At 37.5% G+C, this 15,469-nt stretch overlaps 1 protein-coding gene across 1 annotated transcript; it reads right to left on the reverse strand.

Annotated features, from left to right (window-relative positions):
- Positions 1-198: 198 nt before the first annotated feature.
- Positions 199-10,172, reverse strand: rec114 (REC114 meiotic recombination protein). Its single transcript, XM_026173175.2, has 6 exons — positions 9,967-10,172; positions 5,588-5,677; positions 2,436-2,519; positions 1,940-2,113; positions 826-900; positions 199-610 (listed from the first exon to the last, which is right to left on the reverse strand). Exons 1-6 carry the CDS (start codon positions 10,048-10,050, stop codon positions 446-448), a joined length of 672 nt encoding a protein of 223 aa, XP_026028960.1. The 5' UTR covers positions 10,051-10,172; the 3' UTR covers positions 199-445.
- Between the last annotated feature and the right edge of the window lie 5,297 nt (positions 10,173-15,469).

Here is a 15,469-nt window from a genome sequence, read left to right on the forward strand (position 1 = left end):
AGCTGGCATAGCAAAATTCACTGCTGTAGCTGCATGACTCCTCTTTCAATACAATGTATCCATGTGTGGTGCAGTGGAAATGGACCTGCATTAAGGTGGGAACGAGGGACCAGAGTACATAGCCACGATCAAACATATAAGTGAGACCAATAGTTTTTTTTTCTTCTTTTTTTTAAATAAAAAATGTAAAAATGAATGTTTGTTTTGCAAATTCTTTAATCAACAAATGTAATGATATTCAAAGCATCCTCTTTGGCCCATGTAACATAACAACTAATGTGTAATATAATTTCAAAGAACACTGGCACCAAAGCAACAAAACACTCCTCCACCAACAGGCACTGCCTACACGAACAAGTAAAAGAAAAAGAAAAAAAAACACAAACATGCACACACACACACACGCAAACTTGACCTTTCTGCCTTGAGCTCTTGTTAAGATTCTTTACTCTTCAACCAGTTTCCTCAGCTCCCCTTCCACCTTCTCTACAAATCCATAAAAGGTGGGATCCAGCAGACAAACACGCAGGAAATGCTCTAAGTCACCTTGTCCAAAAGAACTGTGTTGATATACTCGAGGTAGAGTCACAGCAGTGTCTCCCAAGCAGTGCTGTGGGAGGTCCAGAAAATATTTAAGTAAAATTGGAAAAAAAGAACTGATTGCGAACCCTGTGCCAGCCTTTATAATTTAAAAGAAAAGCCACTCAACAATCATTTTGCATTTCCAAATTAAGCCTACTGCAAAATTACAACTAACATGTTGCATAGTTGAAGCTTCATTTTAATAGCAGTTAGCTTTACTGCCTCTTATGTCACAATCAATACCTGGGTAAGACGTTTGATGGACACAGTTCCTCGGACAACCTCAGGTTTAACTCCCACAGCTTTTTCCTGACAAGTCTGCTGGCACATGATGAAACACAAAAGAAAAGAAGATTTGATATGCACAGCTTGACACCAGAGGGTTAAGAGACCAATCAATGGCCTTATTACTAATTGAAAGTTTTCCACCCCTCAAATCCTTTCATCTCAGCTCCTTCATTCTGTCTGTTTTCTAAAGGTCAAATTCAACCCCATAGTGGAGTCCGTTCCTTTCCCAGTCCTTCATGTTAAATGCTCTGAAGACCAGAAGCAGAAGAATTTGGTTTGCAGTTAATCATATGTTATGAACGATTTCAAGTTTAAAAATAAAGAAAGAAACGATGACTGGCTTACTGCTATGAAGGACAATGAGTATGATTGTTAAAGAAATAGTCTCACCCTTACAATAGTTCAGTATGTTTATAGAGTTTAACTTACAACTGCTGAAAGGTTTTCAGAGCATGTTTTTTGTTTTTGTGTTTTATAAATGCTGGTTTCTTTTCTTAATCAGCAATTTCAATATTAAAGGCATTATCAAGAAGTACTTTTATCAGGGCTTAAGGGTCGTGCATTTCAAACTGTTAAATTCATAAACTATTTAAAATCCTTTCCTGTATTATAATATATGAATCTGTTGCTGTATTCTAAACCTTATCTTTTACTGTTATTGGCTAATGATTGATATATATTTCATAGTCTTTCTCACATACTGTAGTTGCAGTGTGACCTCTAAGAATAAGACAGTATTGTCAATAGCACCATCTAGTGAGTGCAATCTGGGGTTTTTATATAGATGGAGCTGACTACACCCTTGTGACACCACTATTTAAATGCACAGAGTAATGTCTAGGTGACAACTTTAATTATGGCAATTTACATTATGTTGATATACTTTTTAAATTTACACAATAAAGGATGCTCCTTTTCCAGTTCCATAAAAGACTATCCCAGAAAAAAGTAAAGTCACATATTATCTCTATGTTGTGGACATCTTGGTAAAATATTTTAAATGCATGGACATAAACTAGTTCTGTTTTTGATGTTGAAATTGTATTAAATGAAATAGAAGCTGGGCGACCTGTACTGCTGGTGCAGGTACGGCAGCAGGGGGCTGATTAGGCTGTAGTGGGGCGTAATCCTGAGTGGTGACAGGTATGTACTCCATCAGTTTTTCCACAGCACTTGAGCACTCATTTATAGCCTCTGCCATGCTGCATCCATCAAACTGCATCCTTATCATGCGGCTCTCACCCTGCAGAAATCCACAAACTCAGTCTGTATCTGTCAGTCAAAACTGCGCCAAGAAAAACACAATCTGTGGAAAACGAGCTCGGGTATTTAGACACTTAAATGTAATCTTCAAGCAACAAAAGAACAAGGCAGCCGTCACAGGCAAAAAAAAAACAAGAAACAAAAAAAACACCTAATCATTAAAATCTGTTGCTTTGTAAGTATTCCCCTTCAATTTGTTATGATGTTGTGAATGTAATGGTCTTGAGCTTGTTAGGGGTTTAAGATATTGCCATGGACGTTGAGATAAATTCTGTGGGATTGAAATGCATCTCACCACTCACCTTCACAATAAATCGAATCATCAGATTATCAGATTTCTGGTGTACTTTAATAGAATCTGAGCCACACAGCAAAGGAATTGTATCCTGAGAAAAGATAAGAGAACAAAGCAGAGGCATAAAACAGTTCGATCATTCTGACATGTTAATATATAAAGAAAAATATACACGAATACAATTTGAAATACTCTTATTTTGTAGCCAAATGCTTGAATTATTTAGAAAACCCAAAGTACACAAAAAGAGCATTACAGTTTAATAAACCTGTTAAAAAAAATTGCTACCAAAAACTGTCTGCAGGGGTCTCTATTTGCTCAATAACCCTAAAGCTTCCGCTCTGAGGCTCTTGTTAAGATTTTTCACAAAAGCAGATAAACACGCTATAAGGAAACATTAGCCTGGTATTACTTAAAAACCCTGTAAACATACATTTGCTTTGACTTAAAAAAAAACAAAACAATGTAGGTTAGTCAATTAAGGTTGACTTAGAACAACTGCACTATATTATGGAGCAAGCGCTCTGTAGTCCTATAATGTCATCATTCTGCATTATGTAAAATCACACATGGCAAGCAATAGGAGAACTATCATCCTCAAATGTCCATGAAAAAGCATCAAGTTTTAAAAAAACTGCACTCTGTTATATTAAAGGAAAACTTGAAGAAACTGAAGAAAATACTTTTTCTTAAAATGATAAAAAGCCTTTAGTTCTTTTTAGAATAGTAGTAATAGTATAGAAACATTATTAAGGTAATTTTGAACTTGCATTTAGAAGCTCAGAGTGATATTTGGCTTCATGCATCCAAAACAAGTCAGTCAAATCCCCTCACATTTGGGCAGAAATGTCAAGCTCTTCAACAGAATATTTCATATGGCCTTCATTGAACCCTTTTGTCTGGAAAACAGAATACTTTCTCAGATCTCAAAAAAATCTGCAGAGGAAATTCCACACATTTTCTCTTATTATTATGCTTAAAGTTTATTTAGAATGACATTTATACTACATCGACTATGTTATGTAAACATTTTCATCCTTGTCCATTTTAACTAAAGAAAATTATCAAAACAAAGTATTATACATATATGGAAATGTATGTAGAAATATGTACATATGCTAACCAACCACTTCATTACAGCTTGCCAGTACTGGAATTGGACCCTTTTTTCATGGCCTATTATATTCATTAAGGTGTAAAAAGTGCATATTGGTCCATATTTGGTTGAAAAATCATGGATTTTGTTCCATACTGGCACAATAGCATCACACAGAGTCTGCATATTTGTCAGCTGGACATCCATGCTGTTAATCTACTGTTCAACCACATCCCAAAATTCCTCTATTAGATTTAGATCTTGTGATTATGGACTCCATTTGAGTACAGTAAACTCAATGTCATCTTCAAGAAACCAGTTTGAGACTATCTAACCGTTGCAAACATCGTCATGCTGGAAGCAGCCACCAGAGAATATATGTAGGTACACTGTAGGGCTGCCACAAACCATTATTTTGATAGTCGACTAGTCACCGATTATTTTTGCAATTAGTCGACTAATCAGATCATGCATCCATTGGAAGTAAAACGTAACGCTTATTGCACCAGCAGCATCTGCTCTTATATAACTACCATTAGCTTACAGCTTTAAGTGTTTAAGGTATGTGCTAACTAAAAATGAAGACAAGATGATAGTTTATTAAATTTTAATGAAATCTGCAGACTGTTTCGGTGGAGTTTAATAAACTCAGCCATCTGCTCCTTGCTATCTAAAATATAACAGGACACCGGAGTATATTCTCGAGCATCTCACACTTCTGATAATCAGTTGTCTGCTTGACGATTATTAACCTGAGTAGCAAAAGACGGCGGTGGGTTTGAAAACGATTTGCCGGGAGTCCAGTGTTCTTACCGGCTCTAGTGAGCCTTGAACCCCGGCTAGCTATCGAGCTGGTGGGTAACAGACGTCTCCGAAAATGTCGGAGCGCTTTTGAAAATATGTGGTGTCTTGATAAATTGAGCAAATATTTGAAGTTTACACAGCTACATTCTCGCCTGAAAATATGTTAAATGTTTATTGACCCAGAAGATAGATCCATGTTTTCATGTTGTTTTATGCCAAATTATGACCCTCCCATCTAAATATTGTGGAAGAATTCAAGAGTCATCAGACTAGGAAACATTTTTTCGATCTTCTAATGTCCAATTTTGGTGAGTTTGTGTGGACTGTAGCCTCAGTTTCCTGTTCTAAGCTGATGGGAGTGGCAACTAGTGTGGTCTTCTGCTGCTGCTATCTACTTCAAGGTTTATGTGTTGTGTATTCAGAGACACTTTGGAGCACACTTTGGTTGGCATTTATGCCCAGAGAACTGCCACTAACTGGATACTTCCTCTTTTCACACCATTTTCTGCAAGCCTTAGAGATGGTCATATTAGAAAATCCTAGCAGCAGTTTCTTAAATACTAAGTCCAACCCATCTAACACCAAAGTAACTTAAATCTGCTTTCGTCCCCATTCTGATGTATGGCTTGAACTTCAGCAGGTTAATAGACCATTAACTATTGATTGACCATCACAGGCCTAAATGTGATGAGTTGCTACCATGCAATTAGCTGATTAGACATTTGTGTTAACAAGTTGAACATGCTTGCATCCTTGCAATAATTTGGGGGTAGGACAAACAACAAATAAATAAGCTGTGATCTAATACAAACAACTATAATTTCAACAACTGTAAGTGTAATAATTTTTTGATTAACATAATTTGATAAAAAGGTACACCACAATAAACATTAGTTGCTAAACGAGAACTAGCATATTTAAACATGCAAACAACACAATAAACAACACAAGCAGATTACATTTTCTCTCATTTAGTATATTTTAATCTGTGATAAGAAATCTTCCAGATAAAACACTATTTGAACACAACCAAAGTCTTAATTCTTTAGGGGAAAAAATTTAAAGGAAGTCAAAATTCAAACCTTTTTTTTTATTAGACATATCTGATTTTTTAATTATTTTATTTCAACCAATTATGAATCACAACCACAAAATATATGGTGTACCGGGATCTAAAAACTAATGTGTAATCTTTGTTGTATGTTGTGTTCACACAGAGAAATCTATGAGAGAAAAAAACAGTAACCTACTCTACTTACCAAGCTTTCTTGTCCCTGCAAGACCAGCAAGTGTCCAGATTCCACAATTGTGAGGACAATTTCAGGTTTGTTGTCCTTTGCCTCAAGTACCTGATGAAGAGAAAAATATTGAATTAGTCATTGCTTTTCCTAGAAGTAACTAGATATATGCATTTCTAAAGGATGCTTTTTTAAAATCAATAACATTGTTATTTTTTACTGATTAAGATAAATAATGTAGCTTATTAATATAACAATGACAGTAATGTTTTTTTGTTTCTGCTACATTTTAAGTCTTGGTTCAACAGCCCAAAGGTATGTGTACCTGATACAATTTCATGAAAATTAAAAATGTTCTTAAAAGAGATGCACTACCCAATATGGCTCATGAATATCTGGAATAGCTTATTATTATTATTATAAAGTTAGTCAGATAAACTCTTGTAATTCAATGTTCACAACTTGCCTTTTCACTGAATTTTACAATTTGCAATTGCAATCTTGTGTGATCAATGTAAATGCGACTTAGCTCAGTTTAAATAACATGCTTTGACTCAATGTCTCTGAGCTGCCCTATGATATAGATGTACTTTGGTTTCATTCATTGGTGTCATTAAGAAATACACAGGTCTAGCTTGCCATCTAGAGTCTGGTGCAGTTAATGAAAGAAAACAGCACAAGGAATGGAGTTTTTCAAACATGAAAAAACAAAAACAAATGCAGAAACAGAAACAGAAACAAAAAGATAATTATACAACCAGTAGGTACAACCAGTGAAATACTTTTATACTTTGAATAGAATTATTTTTAAAAATGCAGTAATTATCTAAATAAATTGGCTTTTTCTACCATCAGCTGTTTGTTACTTTATTTTCATGTTTAATACTGAAAGCATAAACAGCCCAAGTACATGCTCTATTTGATTGGGAATCTGGAGAGTCTGGAGTCTGGGTCAATGCCTTGGGCTATTAGTTATGCTCCTTGAGTTCTTCTTCAGCAGCTTTTGGAGTGTGGCAATAGGCACTGCCAGGCTGCAAACAGGAGGGTCTATTGCCAAGAGGGGTTGCTTGGTCTTTCGGTAGGTGGTTCCTGTCAAGTAACATCCATGAATTGCAGCACCCCTTGTTTCCTTGCAGAAACACTGATTTTAATGTTGCGGCTAATATGTCTATATTCCTACAGAGACAACATTAGAGCAAAAAGAAAATTAATGTAAGATATGGTGCAGTTGTAGTGTCTCTGTGCCTCAGCACTGCAAGACGTAACCCAAAGTACCTCCTGCTACTAGATAGCATAATGAAGGTAGTTTTAATGTTGTTTTATGCTGCAACTCATAGAAATTAAGGAAAGGAACTTTGAGTTAAGTTATTGTTCTATTTTTAATCTGTTCCCATAGATCTGATTTTATGTCTTGAAGGACATGTGACTAAGTTTTTATACCACACAATTATATGAATATCAAAACTGAATTTAAATTAGGGAAGAACTAAGTAAACCATCAAACAAAGGTGCTCCCAGTCAGCACATATTCCATCTGCTATAAAGTGGAAAGCCAAATACTGTAAATCATTTTTTTCCCTAGTTCAAAAAAGATCTTTGATGGTCGACTATGTAAAATATGTACAGAGCCCTAAATCAAAGCAGTATATAAAAACTTTTCAAAGTTGCTTTTTCAAATATGTAATCTCATTTATATTCATACAAAACAATAAAAATATATTTATCCATAAATTCATGTTAGTATATACAATGCTGTTAAAAAGTATTTTTTCCCACCTCCAGATATTTATTTACTTAGTGTTTGTCACACTGACATGTTTCAGGTATTCAAAGACATTTTAATATTAGAAAAACATAACCAGAGAAAATGCAAGACATACTTTTTAAATAGTAATTTTATAAATCAGGAAAAACCCTCCAATGTCATTTTTTACGCATTTATGCATCTGAATCAAATCTAAATCTGGATTCTGACAAGCCCACTCCAAAGTCATTCAGTGGTAAACTTGCTGGTGTGTTTCGGACCATTGTCCTGCTGCATAACCCAAGTGCCCTTGAGCTTCAGGGCACAAACTGATGGACCGAGGGGTTTCTGGTAGAAAACAGAATTCATAGTTCCATCAACTAGACGAGCCTTTATGGTCTTTATGGTCCGCAGTGATTTTTTTTTCCACCTTGGAAGCTTAACTACGGTAAGTGAAGCCTGCAGTTCTTTAGATGTTCTTATGGGTTCTTTTCTGACCTGGATGAGTCTTCAGTGCACTCTTGGAGTCATTTTGGTAGCCCAACAATTGTGGATAATGACTCTCACTGTGGTTTGCTAGAGTACCACAACCTTAGAAAACACCACCTGGGTCTGGGTGCAGTTCCCCCTCCAGGGGCAAGGGTACCTAGACCCGGTTCGTAGAGTACGCTTGGGGAGTGTGATTGTGTGTACAGTGTCTCTTTATGTCTGTCTCCACGTTGGTTGAGTGTGGAGTAAGTGCATATGAGAGCATGAGGGTGGGAATAGATGTTTGTATCTGTGTGTGCCTGTATGTCTGTGTCTATATGTCAGGTTGGGTATCAGATGCCACCTCTCTGGGGACATCTCAGGCCCTCCAAGGTTTGGAGGCCTATCTCCCCCCACCACCACTTCCCCTGCCAGTGGCGGACTCCCTCAGACATCGGTGCGTTGGTGGTTCTTTGTGTCTGGGGATGGGCGTCCAGGTACACACCGGCTCACTCCTTGGCGGCCGCTTATCGGGGCCTGGAGCCTGGGGCTCGCTTGGGCCACTTCGGAGGTGGGGTGCCCCCGGCCTCTCGGCCTGGGGCTCGGTCACTCAGTCACTGCAACTCCCCCTGGCTTCTGCTCCGCGGCTGCTGAGTGAGCCCTCATCTGGGACTCTCCTCAGCTCTTTCTGGGACAGTGGCGCGGCTGCCCCTCTGTTGGTCTTCCTTGGTCTCTTGTGTTCTGAGGGCCTCTGGATGTCTGGAGTTTTGATCTCCTCCATACCTGCTTCATGCCCTGGAGGACGGGGCTGTGGCCCCCCACACCCTCTAGCAGATCATTACATGAAGGACCCTTTTAAAAAAACAAGCGCGTCCATGCTCACAGGTGTACACACGGGTGATCACACCCACAAACTACACCCTTTTTGGCTCCTACCTCAAAGCACACTGTGTTCTGTTGATCTTATGTGCTGCACAATAATGTTTAATATTTCGTATTTACTGTCATATTCCCATATATCATTGTGATGTTGTTTATTCTATTACTCTTGTTCTCTTCTGCTTGTTTTCTTTTTTCTTTCTCAGCAGGTGAACCAGGTGATTGATATATGCATTTTTTTTTCTCTTTTTTTCTGCCCGTTCTGTTGGTTTATGTTTTTTGCCCTTCTCCCCCGTCCCTCTTCTCAGCTGTTTCTCTTTCCCTCTTTCTTTCTCCCCTTCTTTCCCCCAGTCAAGTCTGTCCCGTATTCAGTAAGTGAAAATAAAATAAACAATAAAAGGTGAATCAAATGGACCATTATGGCAAGGCTGGGATGGTCAATTTGGTAAAGTAAATCCGTTGGGCATCTTTCTTTGCCTTTAGACAATAATTCTGATGGCAAAAGAGCCAAACGGGACAGGCAAAAAAGAAAAAAAAAAAAAAGAAAAAGCTTTTTAATACTTTTCAGACTTATGGATGTCAATGATTTTGTTTCTCATTTACTCTGGAGTATCTTTAGATTGTGGCATGATGTGTGGCTTTTTAAGATCTTTCAGCCTGCTTCACTTTTTCAGACAGGTTCTATTTAAGTCTATTTTTTTTTTTATTCAGCAAGTCTGACAGTAATCAGACAGTAATCAGACCTGGCTAGTGAAATTGAATTCAGCATAAAAATTAAATCATTATTTAAAAACTGCATTTCCTATTTACTCTGGTTACCTTTGTCTAATACTAAAGTTTGTCAGACTATCTGAAACATGTCCCGCAAATATTAAAAATTAACAATACCCCCAAAAAAAAATAAAGAAGGGGGGGGGGGGGGGGGGGGGCTTTTTCACAATTTTGTAGGTATTATATTATAGCTTAACTAAGGCTGGCAGATAACTTAAAATGTTCGTAGTAAATGGTTGTTATTAGAGATAATTAACACCACTCTGGGGTTTCATCAACAGTTATGGTGCTAAGGGAAAGCTACTCTTTATGAGTCACAAAATTAGACACGTTTCCTTAACTAGGAGGTGGGTTCTAAATAAAAATCCTAATGAACAATATATTAAGTACGTTTTTTTATTCGTGTGTGTATTTGGCCAATACGCTGCACTGACTAAAGTTATTGTCAGGCAGAAAGCTAATACAGCTAGGCTAGCTTAGGAAAGTTTGGCTAGCTAGGGCAAGGTTTTTTAGTAATACGTAAATGAAGGTCAGTTACCTTCCACGGTGTTACACCTGTTTCCTTGGAGCCAGGGATGAAACGCCCATAGCGTTTTAACTTCCAAATACGAGTGGAGATCATTTCCAGCAGCGGAGTAGTTTTGTTTTGATATTTTCTGTCAAACCCAACCAGCTATAGCAGAATCCAGTGCCAGCAGAAGAGCCTGAACGAAACATGGACCGCGCGCGAAAATTAACGTCAGCGTCAACTGAGAGGCTTTTTTTTTTTTTTAAATAGTCAGAGGTGACAGTAACATTAAAGAGACATGACACTCAGTGCTGATTTGGATTACGTTAAAACACTTTGCCCCAAACCTTTGCCCAATACTTGTGTAATGTCAGTATTACAGTGCAATATATACAGTGGTAAGAAAATGTGGGTTTGCAGGGAGCTGTTCTGAAACATGTGACAGTGTATGTTACAAACCCAAGGTTCAGCATCACTTCCTCAGCAGGAAGCTGGCTCATGTCTCCACATGTGACCCAGCAAGTTTGGAACACTTGATGCTGTATGGGTGTACAGTAGGAGTGTGACTCCAGTTTCAGATGCAGGTGGACTGAACTGCTGAAATGTTCCATTATTAATAGTTAAATGTGTGGTTATAATGATAGCTAAATACTAACTATAATGCATTAGTTCAAGTGCTCCAGTATTGTTGAATGCTGGCTCAGTGACATTGTTCACTGGGATAAGAGCTGGCAATATGTCCTACTGGACTACACATTAAGACAACAGTGCATGTAGCAGTTTCTATTTTAATTTTGTTTTCTGTTCTCAGAGCAGAATTTCAAAATGGCCATCCTAGCTTGAAAGTAACTCACAGTTTGTGTCTCTTAGATATATAGATACAGTTGTGTTTAGAAGTTTACAAACACTGATCATAGCCATGTGTGTCATGGTAATTATGGGTGTTTAATGATTCCTTTGAACTGCTCTTTTTCCTGGGAGCAATGATTGTACAGCATGCATCTTTAATTACCTTAAAAGACAGGATTTGGTTACACAAGATTTTAGTTTGGATTTTCTCTCATTTACACAGGGTCAAAAGTATATATACAGACTCAAATATCCGCATACACCAGTGACCACACCCAAGCTAAGGTATGATGTGAGACAGAAGATGAAAAACACAGGTAGGGTTAATAAGATTTGTATTATTGCAAATATTGCATTATTTAAAAATATTTAGAGTTTAGAGGCAGCACGGTGGCATGGTGGTTAGCACTGTTGCCGCACAGCAAGAAGGTCCTGAGTTCAATTCCACCATCAGGCCGGGGTCTTTCTGTGTGGAGTTTGCATGTTCTCCCCGTGTTTGCGTGGGTTCCCTCCGGGTACTCCGGCTTCCTCCCACCGTCCAAAGACATGCAACTTGTGGGGATAGGTTAATTGGATAATCCAGATTGCCACTAGGTGTGAATGTGTGAGTGAAAGTGAGTGCGAATGGTTGTCTGTCCCTGTGTGTTGGCCCTGCGACAGACTGGCGACCTGTCCAGGGTGTACCCCGCCTCTCGCCCTATGACAGCTGGGATAGGCTCCAGCGCCCCCCGCGACCCTGAAAAGGATAAGCGGAAGCGAATGGATGGATGGAGGGATATTTAGAGTTCTAAGTAATGCAGACAGGTTGTGGTAGATTTAAGTTCTGCCCTAGAGTCGGTGTGTAAAGAAGGGGTGCCAAACTCTTAGTTTTGGGCCACAGCCCCATTTGAGCTTAAGTGGGCCGGCTTGAACTTTACCTAATATCTATAAAATAAACACCTACCTACAAACCACCTGATGTGTTTTACCTCTTTCAGCGAGTCAAATCTAATTACAAAAAATTGTGCTGTACTACATCAATGAATCCATCAGCATGAGTTAATGGACTTGCACTCTTAAGAAATCTATCCATCCATTCTCTTCAGGCTGGAGCCTGTCCCAGCTATCATAGAGGAGTGTTGGGGACAGTTGCCAATCTGACACAGAGAGAGAGAGAGAGACAACCATTCACACTTACACCTATAGGCAATTTAGAATAAGTAATTAACCTAACCCAACAAATTACATACAGTTGGACTATTGGAGGAAGCAGGATACCCAAGAGAACCAGCACAAACACATGGAGAACATGCAAACTCCACACAGAAAGGCTCTTGTGCAGTTAAACTCACAACCTTCTTGCTGTGAAACAACAGTGGTAACCACTGCACTGCCCAGCTTTTAAGAAATAAAACTGTAAAATTTGTAAAGAAAGTGACAACAAACTTGGACTTTGTTCTAATGTTACTTCACAGAAAATCAAAAAGGAAGTCGTTGTTCATCAATAATAATAAAAAGAACTTTTCTGTCATTTAATGGAAATCCTTTTCTTTTATTTAATGGTTTGTGTTTGTCGTCTTTGTCTTTATCAGTCAGGAAGCTGTAAAACTATTTCAGATGAAATGACTCAGATGAAATCATCAGTTCAGTCTTTCATGATGTGATTTATTCTTAAGGACAAAAAGCAGTGAAAAGTCCAGAATTGTACCTGCTCTGTAATTTTCACAGTTTGCAAACCCACCCATTGGGTCGGCGGGAAGTTTGACATCACAGGTGTAGAGGGAAGCGTTTCTTACACACTATACAAATTGATAATTTATTCTTTTGTTTGCTACAAATTGTATTATTCATCTTTGCATTTTCTTGCATTTTTAGTTAAGTTGGGTAATTAATTTGCAACCCATATAACTCACAGCCATTATTATTCAAAGGACATAATTGTTCCAATATGGATGATTTTTGAAAGTTAAAGTTCTTAAAAATAGTGACCTAGTAAATGGTCTTGTTAATAGAATTGCAGAAAGGCACTGCTTTGTATTAGTGTGTCAATTAGGGGGCTTTCACCAAATGCTGTAGGTATTTGTGGCTAGGATTCATTTCATTTCATTTTATTTATTTATTTATTTTGGGTATTGGAAGTTACATTATGTAAATCCAGCATAGTAAAAGAGATTCCCTAAATTATAATGTGGCTGTTTTGCATTAGCAAATTGCCTTCTATTTTTCAGTGTCTGCAGTTCTGCAATATCCACTAGAATAGTTGATAAAAGTTTTTTGTCTAAATTTGAATATATAACCTTTCTTCAGAAACTGCTGGCATTGATGTTTCTCAGTTTAGACATTGGGGAAGTGACACAAGATAAGATAATTTGTTAATAGTGAAAAAAGGCTTGTTTAATTAATGTTTTAATCATCTACAAAATATTGCTGATAAAATTTGCTTTAGCTTTAAAAGGCTTTTGTAAGGATGCTGCACACAGCTATCCTGGGTTTGTTTAAGCTATTACAGTAACAATGTAGCTTTTGTAAAGCTGTACCGAAGACATGAGCGAAAGATGTCCTTGCAGTGAAACTGTCATACTTGTGCTGCAGGCACTGAAAATGAATGAAATGAGACAGAAAAAAGGAAAACACACACAAAACGGAACACAAAAACAAAAGGACATTCATAATGAAGGCACTGATGAAATTAAAGAATCATAAGGCTTCGTTCACAAGACAAAATCCCTTAGACTATTTTTCTTTCTTTATCATCCTAGGCTGAAAATAAAAAGAACAATAAGCACAAAAGGGTGTGACATCCTACGTGTTATAAATACACGGAATTGGAAAAATAATCTTGAACTAGAAAGTGCATTTTCTGAAGAAACTGCAGTGTGAATGCTTGAATCTGAATGTATGCATTGAAATGAAATAATTACTGAATTTAAGTTAAAAATCTTGAATGAGATTAAAAAAACCCCCGAATTTAACCTGAAAACAAAAGTGCTGAACTGCTAAAAGCTGAAGGTTACACAGAAGAAGAAGTTGGAAAAAAGCTGAAAATGTTTTAATTGTAAATTAGAAAACCCTAAGAAATGAGAAAAGAACATTTAGAGTCAGAAAACATCTGAATGAATATTAAAAGGTCATATTCTTTGAATCACTGAATGACTCAAATGTGATCCCTCCAGTTTGATCCACACAGTTTAAAAAGTTTAAATGCCTGAGCTTTGAAAGACACGGTGTTGGAAAGAGAACAATAATGGCGACAATTTGAGGGTAAAATGATGGCTGTAACACTGTGGACACAGCAGCAGTTGAAAGAGAAGTGCTAAAGATGAATCTTGGTACAGTGGCAGGCAGAGCTCGTTAAGCAGGCAGGTGTGAGCCTGGTTGCTATAGTGACCGCACCCAATGGCTCCATACACACGTACACAGACATGCGCCTCACTTTTGCTGCTTAAAATGAACAGAAAAGTCAGGCCGAAACAAATCGCTCCCAAATGAAAAGTATAGGTCGTATTGACGAAATTCTTTCACCGTGAGCGGCAGCAATGTCTAGTCTACCTAATTCTCAGTTTTCATGCCTGTGGAGTTTATTATATGGACATGGTGACAGTGTAAAAACACCATGCTCTTCTGATTTTCAAACCAACCTTCTGAGCCGTTTTAACATTAGAGTCTATGGAAGAGTTGGAGGGAGGAGGCTGTGCATTGGTGACATTTATGAAAGAACCATAACACCTAGTACAATAGTAAACACATTGGATGAAAGAGGACAGCGATGGCTACGTTTTGAGGGTAAAATCATACCTGTAGAGCAAACGCTGCGGACACAGCAGCAGTTTTAAAAAAGATTTTAAGATTAATTTTTTTGCTCCTCTCACTCTAGCAGTTGAGCTGTCTCACTCTAGCCCCAACATTCCGTCCCATACACACCCATTATAAATTTTGAAACGGGTGAAAAAACATCATGAAACTTAAACTGGAACTGAAGAAAAAGTATAATAGATATTGAAAAGATAAATACAAGTTGAATAGTTGAATGTCTTGTCTTCGTTTTAAAGTTTGAATGGTGGCTCTATGTCAATGTATGTGGAAGTAGTAAGAGTTTAAAAATGAGTAAGTTGAATGAGGATTTGAAGGGTCTCCCCATTGAAATACATTATAAATTTTTGTTGAATAAAGTTGAATAAAATTAAAAATATAAATGTTAAAAATATGAAAAATAGAAGCAGTGTTGTCCAAAAGAATAGGAATCTAACGGTGTTTGAATGGTTTTTCTAAGTTGAACGGTTTTGAAGGAGTAGGCTTTGAAAAAACGTACGGAAAAATAAAATATAATAATAATAATAATAATAATAAAGATTCGAATAACAATACTGTGAATGCTTTTCAAGCATTCACACTAATTAGGAGATCACAGATTTGTTTATTTCCATCTGAGAATCCACCCGTATACCAATAATTATATACAAGAGCTTCTTACCAAATTATAGACGAGTCTATTCTAGCTTCGTTTGTATTAGTGTGCGCAAATTACGCAGTAGATCAGACTGATTACAGCGATGGCAAGCAGGGTCCTTGGTCTCTTCCAACAGAAGACAACATCATTTTTTAACAATGGGCATGTTGGCTACCTGTAGCCTTAACTTAAAAGAACGGGAGAACATTTTAAGAATGGAGAGAGCTTTCCCCTTTAAACAAGGTGGGCTGAGCTTAT

The sequence above is a fragment of the Astatotilapia calliptera genome, chromosome 1, assembly GCF_964374335.1.
Source record: "Astatotilapia calliptera chromosome 1, fAstCal68.1, whole genome shotgun sequence".
Taxonomy (NCBI): domain Eukaryota; kingdom Metazoa; phylum Chordata; class Actinopteri; order Cichliformes; family Cichlidae; genus Astatotilapia; species Astatotilapia calliptera.

Coding starts and splice junctions, on each gene's coding strand:
- rec114 (XM_026173175.2), bottom strand. CDS start 10,050: ATGATCTCCACTCGTATTTGGAAGTTAAAACGCTATGGGCGTTTCATC. Junction 901..1,939: donor TACCTGCACCAGCAGTACAG/GTCGCCCAGCTT, acceptor ATGTGCCAGCAG/ACTTGTCAGGAAAAAGCTGT. Junction 611..825: donor CCATCAAACGTCTTACCCAG/GTATTGATTGTG, acceptor GACCTCCCACAG/CACTGCTTGGGAGACACTGC.